At 37.0% G+C, this 16,171-nt stretch overlaps 1 protein-coding gene across 1 annotated transcript in view; it reads left to right on the forward strand.

The window, feature by feature from the left end:
* Positions 1–16,171, forward strand: part of RNF145 (ring finger protein 145) — a 106,907-nt gene that overhangs the window by 61,383 nt on the left and 29,353 nt on the right. Inside the window, exon 3 of the mRNA XM_031935487.1 lies at positions 9,661–9,769. Within this exon, the coding sequence (XP_031791347.1) occupies positions 9,661–9,769 (109 nt within the window). The remainder of the gene's footprint in view (positions 1–9,660; positions 9,770–16,171) is intronic.

A 16,171-nucleotide genomic window follows, 5' to 3' on the forward strand; every position in this document is an offset into this window, starting at 1 on the left:
AACCTGCACGTTATGCACATGTACCCTAGAACTTAAAGTATAATAAAAAATAAAATTAAAAAAATCAAAGTCAAAAAAAAACAAAATTTCTTTAGATCAATTGCAGATTTATATTCAACACTTATAACCTCTATATTAGCATTTTCAGTCCAAATTTAAAATAATTGGAGTAAAAGTAGTATTTCTTTCTAAACTGTTTATTAAGGTAGGTTAGGAAGTAAGAAGAGGAGAGAACATAAAATGCATTGAGAACTCACAATTTTCCATGTGTTGTGCATATGTTACATACTTTATGTTATTTAAATGTAATTATTTCCTTTGAAGTAATTTAAACACTACTGAAAACACAGAAACTACTTTTAAGCTTAAACGTAATCATATTATATTTCACACGGGCTTTATTCAATTGACTATAAATTGTATTTGATGATGAGCTATTCATTAAATTTAATTCCATTCCAATAAGAGTATTCAATAAACATACATTGATTGCTAAAAAAAAGAAAAAAAAATGTGGGAAATGATACTATAATATTTTGTTCCATAAAAAAATCCTTCTGGAACTGTAATTTTTTTTTTTTTTTGGCTTGAATCCGCTTTCAAGAAAAATGGAACTATCATTGATACGCTATGGGGTTAGTGGTAAAAATAATTATGAGAGATTAAAGAAATTAAAGTCAAGAAATACAAGCATGAAACAGATAGAATTTATCTAGAATAAAAGTCATGATCCTTTTTAGGTTAAGTTTTGGTTTATTTGTAATGTGTATAGCAATGTAGTTTATTAATGTTGTGATTGCAGAGTTCCAGACATGGTTTGAATGGTACTATGGTAGTTTTGCTAATATTTTATTATTAGAGTTGCCCATCACAACGTATATCTTTTATAAAGTCATGAAGAGTTGTCCTGTCTCTCTGAGATTTATTATTTTTTTGTTTATTTATTTTTGAGATGGAGTCTTGCTGTGTCGCCTAGGCTGGAGTGCAGTGGCACGATTTCGGCTCACTGCAAGCTCCAGCTCCCGGGTTCACGCCATTCTCCTGCCTCAGCCTCCCAAGTAGCTGGCCCGCCACCACGCCTGGCTAATTTTTTGTATTTTTACTAGAGACGGGGGGGTTTCACCGTGTTAGCCAGGATGGTCTTGATCTCCTGACCTCGTGATCCGCCCGCCTCGTCACTGGGATTACAGGTGTGAGACACCGCGCCCGGCTCTGAGATTTATTTTTATCTGTAAAAGGACTTTCTGGGTTCTAAAACTTAGCCCTGAGAATGTTGCCCTTACATCCTTGAGAGATAAGCTGTTGTGGAAAGACGTATGATGTAGTAGAAAAGATGGTGCACTAGAAACAAAACATTTCTGTTCAGTAAACTCATCTTTTGTGGATGGCACTACCTTGGGAAAGTCTCTGAAATGAGAAATTTCCGTTATGTTGCAAAACACTATAATTCTCAGCCTTTTATGAAAGGCTTTGAATGTTAGCCAACTTATGAAAAGTAATTCCGGTCAGTTGTAGAACAATTGGGTACTTGGCTTAGATTTTTAGTTTAATCAGCAAAGTCATACATACCGTGGTTTTGAAAATGTGCTTATATATTATTTCTGAATAGGTTGAAATATTTATTATAAAAACAGCTGTCTGATAACCAGAAATATTAATTTTAGAAATTGAATATGTTCTAGTACAGTTGAAGTTCATAATCTGTTTTATAATTTTGGAAACTCAGTTGAGCCATCTTAAATACACTTACTCCATGCCAAAGTAGAGTAAGCTCAGTGGTTGCATGAACAGATATTTTCAGCTTAAACAATTTTTTGGTTGGAGTTACCTTTGTCAAAATATTACATAGTGTTTATGTAATATTGCTGTTTACAGAATTTCACCCTCAAATACAAATCAAATTTCACCTTAATAGATAATGTATTTATATTCAGAAATCAAAAAGCATAAAAAGTATTTAATGGAAAGTATCTCCCTTCCATCTCTGTTACTCATTCATTGATTTCTCTGAACACCGCGTAGCTTTTATTTCCTTCTGTATAATTCTAGAGATATTTTTATGTATATATAAGTAAATATAAAAAATATATATTTCGCCCCTTTTTATACAGATGTTAGCATGGTATACATGGTTTTGAATCGTGGTTTTTGTTTGTTTGTGATGTATGTGGAGCCATAACTACTGCTTTTAGATATTTATGAAATAGAGTCTTGTGCTCTTTTCTTGTGACAGTCTGTCAGATCTTAAAGACTCTGAGTAAATGTTGAGGCCTCATTTCTCTTCTTCCCAATTGCGTTTTACATTGACATAGTATCCTCATATGGATATACCACAATTTATTGAACTAATTACTCCATTGGTGGACATTTTAGATAGCCTGCCTTCTGCTATTTTGTACAGTGTTGTGCTAAATAACTTTGTTTAACTATAATTTCAACAAGTACAAATATAACCTGGGGCTAAGTTACTAGAAGTGAAGTTGCTGGGTTAAAGAGTACAGTGGTCCCTCAGTATATGCTGGAGATTGATTCCAGGATGCCCACGTATACCAAAATCTGCACATACTCAGGTCCCTCGATTGACCCGGTAAAACTATGTATGCAGAAGCTTGGCCCTCTGTATATGTGACTTTTGCATGTTGCAAATACTGTATTTTCCATAAGAGTTTGATTGAAAAAAATCTACATTTAAGTGAACCCTCACGGTTCCAACCTATGTTGTTCAAGGGTTAACATATGTATTTGTAGTGTTGACAGATAGTACTTTGCATAGGGTTTTACTGTTTTGTACCTCTAAAAACAGTGGTTGAGAGTTCCTACAATCCTATATTCTTATCAAAACAGCCTGTTACCACACATATTTTGGCTACTCCAATAGGTAGAAAAATTGATTTTTTTAACTCAGTGTGGTTTTAGTTTGCATTTCTATTATAAATGAATTGAACATACACATATTTAAGAAAAGCCTGTATTTTCTCTTCTGAGAATTGTCAGTGTATATCCCCTGCCCACTTTTCTGTGAGATTCTTTTTTTTTTTTTTTTTACCAATTTGTGGGAATTTGGTATACATTAGGGAAATTAATCCTTTGTGATAAGTTGAAAATAGTTTTTCCAGTTTCAACTCAGTGATTTTGCTTATTTTTTTTTTGACATTTAGAAGGTTTTTTTGTGACTGAATTTATCATGTTTTCCTTAAACTTTAGTGTTTTGAGTCAGTTAGAAAAGCCTTCTTTATTCTTGAGTTTATAACGAGTTCTGTTGTGTTTTATCTTACTATTTTTGTGGTTTTATTTTTACACTTAAATCTTTGCTTCATATATCTGTATGAACAGTGTGTTATAGGTATAATTTTATTTTTTCTAGATAACCACACAGTAGTCTTCACCTATTTGTTTAGTCCATTTTTTTCTTATTATATACTGAATTCTCCTATATATTTTGTTTCATTTTTGAACTTCTCTTCCTTTAGTCTGTCTGTTTGTGAACCATTAACATGCTGTCTTATTTGTTGAGGGTTTAGATTGTATCTTACTGTCTGTTAGGGTTAGTCCCTTCAGTTCCTCCTCTGAGCTTTTTTTTCACGGTTAGTTTTCTGTGTCAATTGTCTAGTCTCAAAATTGTCTAGGTCTCATTCCAAAAACAAAGCAATCCATTTGATTTGCGTTATTACCAATTTGGGGGGCAGGTGGGGAGGATGGGCTCTTGCTGTGTTGCCCAGGCTGGCCTGGAACTCCTGGGCTCAAGTGATCCTCTTGCCGCAGCCTCCTGAGTAGCTGTGACTGCAGCTGTGTGGCACTGCAACTGGCTGCATTATTATTAAATTTTTACGTTAGGGTGAAGAGATAGCTTTAGGATTCTAAGTCTTCTCTATGCAAGAACACAGAAAGCCTTACTATGTTTAAGATTTCTTTTGAGTACTTCTGGAGTGTTTTAAAGATTTTTCATATATGTCTTAGCATTTATTGTTTCTAGGTATTTTATCTTTTTTATTGCTATTGTAAGTGGGACTTTTTCCCCCTATATCTTCTAATTGTTTGTAATTAAGGAGCTTAAAAATTAAGGTAGGGGGCAATAAAGTTTGTATTTAATGGAATGTAATTGTGTCTTCAAACTTAGAAGCTTTCCAGGGTGGGTTCTGCTGAAAGAGAAGTGACTGTCCACTGTTTTTTGGAGTGTAGGATATGAAAAGAGGAATAGAAGTAATATTGGTAAGGTAGAATAGGACTTTTGTGAAGAGTCCTGAATACATATCGTAGATATTGTGCTTAATTCTATAGGTCGGGGTGGGTCAGTGGGGATTTTAGAGCAGGTGAGCTGCATTTTAAGATTGATGAGGCTGTGTGTTATAGGATGATGGATTGGGGAGGGGAGAAACTGGAGGTAAGAAGATCAGTTAGGATTTTAAGTAAGAGGTAATGAGAGCCAGAACTGGCAAGGCAGAAATTAGAAAGGAAGAAATGGATGTGAAAATCCTATTGGATCTACCATCACTAAAATCATTAGTGACTTAAAATGTAAAATTCAAGCCTCGTTTATGTCCTCATTCTACAGACTTTGTTTACGGATCTGTTTACCACTTCCTCTTTCTTGAAAGTGTTGTTGTTGTTGTTTTTGTTTTTTTCCTGATTCTTCTCGTAACTCTCTAACCATTGCTTCTGATTCTTTTGATTTGTTTTCTTTAGACTTTTTAAGTCTAAAGTTGATATTGCCCACAATTTGTGTTTAATTTTAATCTTTTGTTGTTTGGGTGACCTTACGTAGTTTGGGCTGCAAATCTCTGTCTCCACTTCACTACTTTTTGACCGCTGTAGTCTGGAGTTGATGTTCTTCCTCTCTGATTCCATGGAACCAGTTCACATGTCTACCATAGCAATTACTATGCTGCATTCTGAGGGTCCATATGCTTATCTGTTTTCCCAACTGTTAATAGATTGTGAGCTCCTTTAAGGTAAGAAGGGGGTTGTTTATTATCTCAGTATTCACAGCACCTAGCTGGTGCCCAATAATGAATGAATTTTATGTATATGTATGTATGTATGTATGTATGTACGTGACAGGGTCTCACTCTTGCCCAGGTTGGAGTGCAGTGGTATGATCATGGCTCACTGCAGTCTCAGACTCCTGGGCTCAAGTAACCCTTAGCTGCTGGAGTAGCTGGTACTACAGGCATATACCAAGGTCTCATTACCCAGACTGGTCTCCAACTCCTGTTCTAAAGTGATCCTCCTGCCTCAGCCTCCCAGAGTGCTAGGATTACAGATATTAGCCACTGTACCCAGCCCTGAATGAATGAATTTTGAATTACTTGTTAGACATTTCCACCTAAATAGCCTATGGACATTTCAGCTTGTCAGTCACTGAACTCATCACTTTTTTCCCACCTCGGAAGTCTTCATCCTCCTGTGTTTCCTGTCGTAATAGCAAAGCTGTCTTCTTGATTTTACCCAAGCTAGAACATCAGATCTTCACTTCCTTGTTCTCAGCCACTCACCCTTAGATAACCACTAAGACCTATTTAGATATGTATCTCATAGCTGACTGGCAGCTCCATACTCAAAGCCACTGTTATAATCCAGGCTTTCATCTTCCCTCCAGTCCTGCTGTTGTGCTGAACCCCTGTGGACTCCACTGGGATGACACCAGGTTAAAGAGACTGAAGAAGACACCCAGAGCCAGCAAAACAGACATGGGTTTTTTTTTTTTTTGCAGGCTTACACATAGGGAAGAGAATCCAGTGGCAGTGGGCTGAACAGAAGAACTGCAACCTCTTGAAAAAGGCATGTAGTGTATATAGCATTTTCACTTAGCACCTTTTCCCTAACAGCCTCCACCAACCTTCATTCAACCCAAAACTCAGAGCCCAATACCCTATATGGCCAGTGTTCCACAGGATGGACCAGAGGCTCGGATGTTCCTCATAGACAAGGAAGGAATCTCTGGATTGGCCACTCGTGGATTCGTTAGCTTGGCCCACACATTTAGGTGCATTTTCTCTACAGGGTCAGTCTCAGTGTATGCTTAAGTTATTGCTGTCAGGTGTGTCTACCCTACAGCTACCATAATGTTTAAATAGCAGAAATTATTAGATTCATCAGTGTTGTTTTAAGCAGATCATCATCTTTATTTATTTTTTATTCTGTTCTCACAGTCTGTTCCCATAGGTCATCATTTCTTTTATTTATTTATTTATTTAGAAATAGGGTCTCACTGTCACCCAGATTGGAGTGCAGTAGTGCCATCTCGGCTCACTGTAGCATCAACCTTTTGGGCTCATGTGATCCTCCCACCTCAGCCTCCTGAGTAGGTGGGACCATAGGTGTGTGCCACTGCACCTGGCTAATTTTTTGTATTTTTTGTAGAGACAGGAGTTTGCCGTGTTAACCCAGGCTGGTCTCGAACTCCTAAGCTCAAGTGATCCTCCAACTTTGGCCTCCCAAAGTGCTAGGATTACAGATGTGAGCCAACACATCCAACCCTTACTTTTTATAGAGACAGGGTCATGCTCTGTCACCCAGACTGGCGTGCAGTGGTGCAGTCATACCTCACTGTAACCTTGAATTCCTGGGCTCAAGTGATCCTCCCACCCCAGCCTCCCGAGTAGCTGGGATTATAGGTGTGCACCACTATACCCGGTCTATAGAGGTCATCATTTTTAAATGCTATTAGTCTTGCTTTTTAATTACAAATTACTGTGTATAATTTAAAAACTAACAGTTCTGTCATTATCAACTTAGTTTGTTATGGATTGTTTGGTTAATGCTGTAGAATGAGTTGTGATCATTATTTGTGTCAGTAGTATTTTTGGCTTGTGTTTTTTAAATTGTTAGATTATATATACATTGTAGTTCAGATGGTTCATTCATACTGCTCTTATAGTTAGTATTCATCATCTCTCAAAATTTTCTTACACAAATATTTTATCACAGACTTATTTTTCCACTGGAATATGAAAATGGGGTATAGGTGAGCAATGGTGCTTTTGTTGTTTTGGTTTCTGTTCTCTTACCTCACCTAAATAGGTATTGAAGAATATGAGAACCATTAGCTATGTCTAAACTCTTGATTATTGTATTTAGGCTTTATATTGAGGCTTTAGCTCTCAGTTCTTTCAGCATCGTCTGCCAATCTTTCTGTTAATATCAAATGCTAGTCTAACCTACAGAATTTACTGTCCTCTGAAAATTATGCTTTTATGGTTTTCGTGCTTGCTGCTCTCTTTTCCTAGAATGTTTCCCTTTGTTCTTAGCCTGGTAAAGAACCACTCACCTTTTGAGATCTAATTCAAGCTTAATCACTTAACCATAGCTCTTCTAATGTTCATTTATTATAGCATCAATTTTGTCTAATAATTACTTTTTTCCATTCTTATCTTTTCACTAGATTATTATTCACATTAATTTTGGATCTTCCATGTCTAGGAATGCAAGTGGGTCATATACTTTACGCATAATAGTGTTGATTGAATGACTGGATAATTGAAGGAATGGATGAAATGAATATGTTTGATCTAGAAGATTTGGCAACTGATTTTATATGAGATACATAGGAGAAAGAAAAGACAAGACCATTCTGGAAAGGAAAATGGCAGTTTTGTTAAAAGAGAGTTTAAGAAGTTTCATGTAATAGACGTTAGAAAATCCTTCAGCTACGATCAGTGGAAATGCTTAGTAACTATAATACATATCCTTTAAAATACCTCTAAAGTCATTTGAGATAGGGGTTAACAAAATTGGAGAAATTATTTTAAGAAATAAAGAGCAAATAAAAATACTTATCACTGGCTTTTGGTGGATTGTCCTTACAGTTAGTACGTGTAGGAAATCCTCAGTTCTCTCTCTTTAGTCCCAAGCATGCTCATGTTTCCTTAGCTTTTGGCATGATTGATTCAGCATGAGAGAGGCAATAGCAGATAAGTAGGAGTACCTGTGCCTTAATAAAGATTCGTAAATTAAGTGGAAGATGGTTATAGAAAAGTAGACTGGGTCCAGATTGTGTAAGACCTAGAATGTCAGGTTCATAACTTTTAGAGCAGGAGAATTGTCAAGTAAAAATGATGTGGTGTTAGGATTATTACCCTGGTAATTAAGTGTATCAGGGGTGTCCAGGATTATTACCCTGGTAATTAAGTGTATCAGGGGTGTCCAATCTTTTGGCTTCCCAGACCACATTAGAAAAAGAATTGTCTTGGGCCACATGTAAAATATGCTAACACTAATGATAGCTGATGAGCTTAAAATTACAAAAAAAAAAACTCATAATATTTTGAGAAAGTTTATGAATTTGTATTGGGTTACATTCAAAGCCATCCTGGGCCACATGCAGCCCATGGGCTGTGGGTTGGACAAGCTTGAAGTATAGGGTATATGAAAATAGAAAGAGACTGAAAGAAGGATGGTAGTATACTGTGCATTGCATAACAGATTAGGATATGGGACATAGAGATTGTAATGGAAGGGTAACACATGAGAGGAATTTATCAAGGAAGGCTCAGCAGGACTTGATGATAAGAAAGAAAAGATAACTCAGATTTTGAGTCACTTTGAGTTATTTTGTTGAGGGAGGAGATGGGGAACACAGTTTGTGCTTATTGAATATGAGAACATTTAAGTGGAATATATCTCAGGTGTCATGAGATGGGATGTCTACTTAGACTAAGAAATGAGGAGATGTTTTTGCATATATAGTAAGTTGTCAGTAACTTTGTTGATAACATTTCTAGAAGAGATGCTGATATTTTAAGTTACAATATGTTGTTTGCACTAGGTACTTTGTATATAGAGGAAAACAGTTGTTTAGGAACCAAATTTCCAGTGTTTATTGGAAAGAGTGAAAATAAATGAAGGAGAGAAGTTAGAGGGTAAGAGGAAATCCATATCACAGAGCCAAAGAGTAACAACGTTTTGATGGTAGTTGCCTGAATATTGGGGTTCAAAAATAAGCAGGATGTCTTAGATGTGACAAGTAGGCAATTGTTGACTTCCAGCTTTCTTTAGAGCAAAGGAGTTAAGGGGGTTTGTAAAGGGATTGTAGATGGTAAAGGGAAAAATAGATGCTTAGAAAATAGAGGCATTGGATATAGATCTTTTCAAACATTTGACTGTGGAATGAGAAAAATAGTTCATAGGAAAAAAATCGCTATGAAAAGAAGTTTATTTTTTTTTCTCAAGGTGGGTAAAAGCCCTGCATATTCTTTCGAAACAAAGGTAAGGAGTGATGTAAGGGGGAATGACTGAAAGTATAGGAGATAGAGGGTTTTCAGGGGTTGGAGAAATAAGGTCTTGAATCACATGGAAGGGGCAGCCTTGGAAAGAGACATTAAGACACCTCTGGGACTAGAAAGAAAGAGAATTGGCATAAAACAAGTAAGTTGACATCAAGGAAAGGTAGATGATGAAAGGAGTTGTGTTACACATTTGTGTGATATATTTGATTATTAGGTAGAGAAATCTACAAAAGAAGTGAAAAATACAATATATTTTCCACAACAAAAAATCCATAGTGGTGTCACTATACTAAACACTTTGGTAAGTATAATCAGAAACCTCAGAAAGTACTGAAACCTGTTTGGAAAATTATTTATCTCAAGCTCTTTTTTTTATTGTAATTAATTGGGAAACTAAATTAAAATTGTATTTTATTTATCTGTCTTTCTGCTACAGGTTATGTCTTAAGTGTGGTGCTGTTAACATTGCCCAGGCAGCATCTGGTTCAGCTTTATCTATATTTTTTGACTGCTCTGCTCCTCTATGCTGGACATCAAATTTCCAGGTAAGAATATGACCCCATTTTTAAAATGTATGACTGAATTTAAAGTTTTCTTTCACCAATAAAATACTTTTCATGAACACTATTAAGTAAAGCTAAGGCTTTGCTAGGTCCAAAACTGGTTTGATGCTTATTTTCTAGATCTTAAACAGGATTAACAGCTGGTTTATGCTGACATTTTATTTCTGCTTTTAAAAACAAGCCTAACATGAAACAAGCTCTAAGGTTATGTTTATAAAGATATCCTTGAACTGGCTGGGCGCAGTGGCTCATGCCTGTAATCCCAGCACTTTGGTAGGCGGGTGGATCACCTGAGGTCAAGAATTTGGGACCAGCCTGGCCAACATGGTGAAACCTCATCTCTACTAAAAATACAAAAATTAGCCAGGTGTGGTGGCGGTCGCCTGTAATCCCAGCTACTTGGGAGGCTATCCTTTAACTTTCCTGTATCGCCTGATAGAAGAATTTCTAAAGGTAGGCTGTAGGAGCATTTTAACAATTATACACTTCATTACTTTAGGAAATCAATTTATGATGTATAAGAATCAGCATAAGATGCAGCCATATGGAGTGAATGATTGATATACATTATCTTGTGAGGTTGATTGTATAGCTAAACTTCTGTCTCTTTAGCCATATTGTCTGTGTACCTAAGTCTGCTAGATCTAAATTTTAAGACTTGGGTCTCCCAATGAATATGAGCTTCCTACTTTGGAACAGAATGTTAAAATATAGGTGGACCAAAAGTGACACTATAAAGTAGTGGGTTGGAATATATTTTGGAGGTATAATTTCTTTTGAAACTTCGATTTTATAATTTTTGATAGAAAGATATTTACCATATTAAAATATATTCCCAATTCTAAGAAGAGTGGCCACCTTGCATATAATAAGAGTACAAGCCATAATAAGAGTCTGAAACAGATTTTGGGGTAGTTGAAATTTAATCTTAGAAGTAGCATTTTTACATTAATTAGAATTACATTGTTGAGTTTTTAAAAACATTAACTTTTTCTGATTATAAAATTATGGCGCTCACTCTAGACAATTTTTGGAAAATACAGAAAATGTTAACGCATTTAATAATTGTCTGAAATTATACCACCCAGAGATAAATAGATGTGTTAATATTCTGGTACTTTCTTTCAGTTTTTAAAACATTGCTCAATTCTTACCACTTCTGTGGATATGAAAGGATGAGAATAACTAAAATCACTGGATTTTTTTGTCCCTCTTGTTGAAATAGGACCTCCAGTTCTCTTTAATGTTTTGTCTAATTATTTCTCAAAGTCTCAGGGTGTTTCCCAGAAGCTTACTCTTCTTCCATTTTCCTCCTTTATTCCTTTCTGGTTGATTTTCTCTGCTTAAAATGGTGCCTGGAGGATGGTGTCTTACTCTTGAACTTCTGCCACCATCCTGCCCAGGGTAGGTCCTCTGATGTCAAAGTTGCAAAATCTAGAGCTGGCAGAGTAGTGTTGCATTTCTTGCAATCCTCACAATGTTTAAATCAAGCTGTGTTCCCTTCAAGAATAGAGACAGTGAGATTCCCCATTTTGCGTCACACAAGTATGTCACTATGTCTTAGACTCCTTCATGAAAACAACTTAGACCTTGTCCTATAGCATCCGTTTCCATAGAGCCAAACTACGAGTCCAAGCACCAATACTGACTGACACAGACATGATATGTTTCTCATCCTAGTACCACCATCCCTCACACCTCACACAGTCTGTTCATGTGACCTTACACCGATACCTCTGAGTCTCAGCTCAGGCTGAGGATGGAGACATTTTCCCATCTTTTTACAAGGTGGGAGTTTCAGAGGTAAAGAAAGGATTTTTCCTGACCATCCTTGTGGCTTTTTTAGCTTTTTAGTTTCAGTTTATGAAAATGACCGTTTCTAATGTTTTAAGTTTATTTTCATTACTAGGAAATTAAAGCTTATTTTAAATAATGGAATTTTATTTTATTTATTTTTATTTTTATTTTATCTGGGCTCACTACAACCTCTGCCTCCCAGGTTCAAGTGGTTCTCCTGCCTCAGCCTCTTGAGTAGCTGGGACTACAGGCATGTGCCACCACGCCCAGCTAATTTTTTGTATTTTTAGTAGCGATGGGGTTTCACCATGTTGGCCAGGCTGGTCTCGAACTCCTGACCTTGTGATCTCGCCACCTTGGCCTTCCAAAGTGCTGGGATTACAGGCATGAACCATTGTGTCCAGCGTCAATAATGGAATTTTATTAAGTTTTAATAAAATTTTATAGTAGGCAAAAATACTTCCTATTCTTATTTCATTTTGATTTTTTAAAAAATATTCCTTTGGGATTTACAGATGAAAAAAAGGAGGTAGGCAACCAGCTAGAAAGGGACAATCCCAGACTTTAACCTGAATCCATGTTTCACAATCTAGTTCATTCCACTTCGGTTGGCAACATGGTTAGTGGAAAGGAAAATAAATTTTAGAATCAGACTTGATACAGAATTTTTCCTTACCTAGTAAATATGTTACCTCAGCAAGTCACTTCTTTGAAATTGTAGACAAAGCTTGTCCAACTCCTGGGCTGCATGTGGCCCAGGATGGCTTTGAATGCAGCGCAACACAAATTTGTGAACTTTCTTAAAACATTATGAGATTTTTTTTGCCTTTTTTTTTTTTTTTTTTGTTCATCAGCTATCATCGTGTGTTTTATGTGTGGCCCAAGACAGTTGTTCTTCTTCCAGTTAGGCCCAGGGAAACTGAAAGATTGGATAACCCTTTTGTAGACAGTGCCATCTTAGAGAGTTTGTTTTGGTATTAAATGAATGAATTTCAAGATATGGCATATTTTAGTATTTTCCTCTTAGTATAATTTATACTATATGATAGTATCTCACAAAAGGCTAGCAAAGATGTGCTATCCTTGAATTATTCATAACATATCACAGTTAATAAATACCAAGGTTTGAACATGTAACATTTGTAAGACATTGAGGTTGAAGGTTTTAGTTTTGAAAAAATAATGGTTCAGATTTCTGTGGAGCTTCATAAGCAAGTATCTTTTTTTTTTTTTTTTGAGATGGTTCTCACTGTGTCACCAAGGTCATAGTGAAGTGGTGCAGTCATTGTTCACTGTAGCCTTGAACTCAAGCACTTCTCCCACTGCAGCCTCTTGAATAGCTGGGACTACAAGTGTATGCCACCATGCCTAGCTAATTAAAAAAATATTTTTTGTAGAGATAGGTTTCTTGCTATGTTGCCCAGGCTGGTCTTGAACTCCTGCCGTCACATATCCTCCTGCCTCAGCCTCCCAAAGCTTTGAGATTATAGGTATGAGTCATTGTGCCTGGCCCCAGGTATTTTTTTTTTTAATAACAACTTTATTGAGATATTCACATACCTGATTAAAGTGTATAGCTCAAGGGCCTTGTATGGTGGCTCACACCTGTAATCCCAGCATTTTGGGAGGCCAAGGCAGGCGGATTGTTTGAGCTCGAGAGTTGGAGACCAGTTTGGACAACATGGTGAAACCCCTTCTCTACAAGAAATTAGCTGGGTGTGGTGGCACGCACTTTTAGCCCCAGCTACTTGGGAGGCTGAGGTGGAGGATCGATTGAGCCTGGGAGGTTGAGGCTACAGTGAGCTGGGATTGTGCCATTGCACTCCAACCTGGTGACAGAACAAGACCCTATTTCAGAGAATACATATGTATACAGCTCAGTGATTTGTAGTACATTCACAGAGTTGTGCAAAACATCATCAAAATTGATTTTCGATTTTCATCACCCCAGAAAGAAATGTCATACCCATTAGCAGTCATTCTCTATTTCCCACCACCCTCCCTGCCCCCAGCCCTTAGCAACTGTCAAGTCTATCGTCTGTCTTTTTTTTATTGACCTATTCTGGATATTTTATATGCACTGAATTTCACTTAGCATGTCTTCAAGGTTCATCCATGTTGTATCATGTGTTGGTACTTATTTTCTTTTTCTGTCCATATTCTGTTATACAGATACATGCCACATTTTGTTTATACATCCAGTTATCCATTGATGGACACTTGGATTGTTTCTATGTTTTAGCTATTATGAATAATGTTATGACCATTCATGTACAGGTTTTTGTGTAGACAAATGTTTTTATTTTCCTTGTACAAATACCTCGGAGCGGAATCGCTGAATCATGTGGTGCCTATATTTAACCTTTTGAGAAACTGCCGGACTGTTAAAATGGCTGCAGTGTTTCACATTTCTACCAGCGGTGTATGAGGCTTCCAATTTCTCTACATTCTTGCCAGCACCCATTGTTGTCCTTTTTAATGGAGCCATTACAGTGAGTGTGAAGAGCTATTTCAGTGTGCTTTAGATTTGCATTTCCCTGATGGCTAATGAAGTTGAACATCTTTACATGTGTTCATTGACCATGTGTAAATATTGGAAAAATGTTTATTCACATCCTTTGTTCAGTATTTAATTGGGTTGTCTTTTTCTTACTAAGTTGTAGGAGTTCTTTATATATTCTAGATATAAGTCCCTTATCAGATCTGTGTTTTGCAAATATATACAAGTCCCTTATCAGATCTATGATTTGCAAATATATTTTTCCATTTACTGCAATCTAGTTATATCAAGGCATAGTTTATTACACTCCTGAGAAGGAGAATCAGCACTTATAATAATTTTAACAATTAATTTGGTACTTAAAAAACTGGCTATATCCAGCCTCATTGGAAACAAGAAAAAAAAATTTTAAAACTAGCTTATAGAAAAAGACATTTGCAAATATTAATTTTCTTGAAATTTTCAAATTTCATAAACTTTTGAAAAGTTGGGTTTCTGTTTTCCCTCACATGTGTATTTACATAATGAAACTGATTATCTGGAAATGACTAAAAACTTGTTTAGAATATGTTAATAGAATGGATATAGCTTGCAGTTCAGAAGAATTAAATGTCAGAAGATTCATTGGCTCAGTCAATGTCATATGAATATTTAATATTCTAACTGAACTTATTAGAATTTGGTAAATGTCAGTTTAAATTTTTAAAAATTACTAAACTCTGCCTTGCATTTTGAGGGATGTAGCGAATGTATTTTTCTAGTATTAATCCCAATAGAAAATTGAGACTATGCAGAACTAAGGGGGAAAAAAAGAAAAACCATACATTGATATTACCACTCCTGTGAGAGTGTGGTCATTCCTGTGAGGGTGTGGTCACATCTGCAGATGGATGTTTTTTCTAAACTCCAATATTCTTTTTTTTTTTTTTTTTGAGATGGAGTCTCACTTTGTTGCCCAAACTGGAGTGCAGTGGCCGGATCTCAGCTCACTGCAAGCTCCACCTTTCGAGTTCATGCCATTCTCCTGCCTCAGGCGCCCGCCACCTCGCCCGGCTAGTTTTTTGTATTTTTTAGTAGAGACGGGGTTTCACTGGTTTAGCCAGGATGGTCTCGATCTCCTGACCTTGTGATCCGCCCGTCTCGGCCTCCCAAAGTGCTGGGATTACAGGCTTGAGCCACTGCGCCCGGCCCTTTTTTTTTTTTTTAGAAGGAGTCTTGCTCTGTCACCCAGGCTGGAGTGCAGTGACACAATCTCGGCTCACGGCTCACTGCAAACTCTGCCTCCTGGGTTCACACCATTCTCCTGCCTCAGCCTCCCAAGTAGCTGGGATTACAGGCGCCTGCCACCACGCCTGGCTAATTTTTTATATATTTTTTTAGTAGAGACGGGGTTTCACTGTGTTGACCAGGATGGTCTCTGTCTCCTGACCTCGTGATCCGCCCACCTTGGCCTTCCAAAGTGCTGGGATTACAGGCATGAGCCATCATACCCGGCCCAGTATTCTTAAATTCCTTGTTTTATTGTTAGATTTATGAACCAACATGTTGGATTTGTGTGTCTACGACTTGAGTTAAGAGCCCAGTAGAACTGGCTTTCAAAAGAAGAAAGTAATACTGTTTTTATTCTGGCTCTTGGGTGTGTAAGTATGGTTTCAAATGTAAAAATTTCCCCAAGAGTGACTTATGTGTAAAATATGGATAATTAGCTCTCCATTTTATGATGACTTGCATAATTCAAAATTGTAGATCGGGGCCGCTGTTTCTCAGGGACATCAGAATTTTGGGCAGGGTGTGCATTGCTGTGGAGGCTGTCCTGTGCATTATAGGTTGTTGACAATACTCTCTACCCACTAGATCCCAGTAACACCCTCTTCCCAGCAAATATGACAACCAAAAAGTGTCCCTAGACTTTGTTACTTGCTGCCTCTGAGGAACAAAACTGTCCTCAGTTAAAAACTACTATAGATAGGCCGGGCACGGTGGCACACGCCTGTAATCCCAGCACTTTGGGAGGCTAAGGCGGATGGATCACAAGGTCAGGCATTCGAGACCAGCCTGGCCAACATAGTGAAACCCTGTCTCTACTA

This window comes from Piliocolobus tephrosceles, chromosome 4, assembly GCF_002776525.5.
Source record: "Piliocolobus tephrosceles isolate RC106 chromosome 4, ASM277652v3, whole genome shotgun sequence".
Lineage (NCBI taxonomy): Eukaryota > Metazoa > Chordata > Mammalia > Primates > Cercopithecidae > Piliocolobus > Piliocolobus tephrosceles.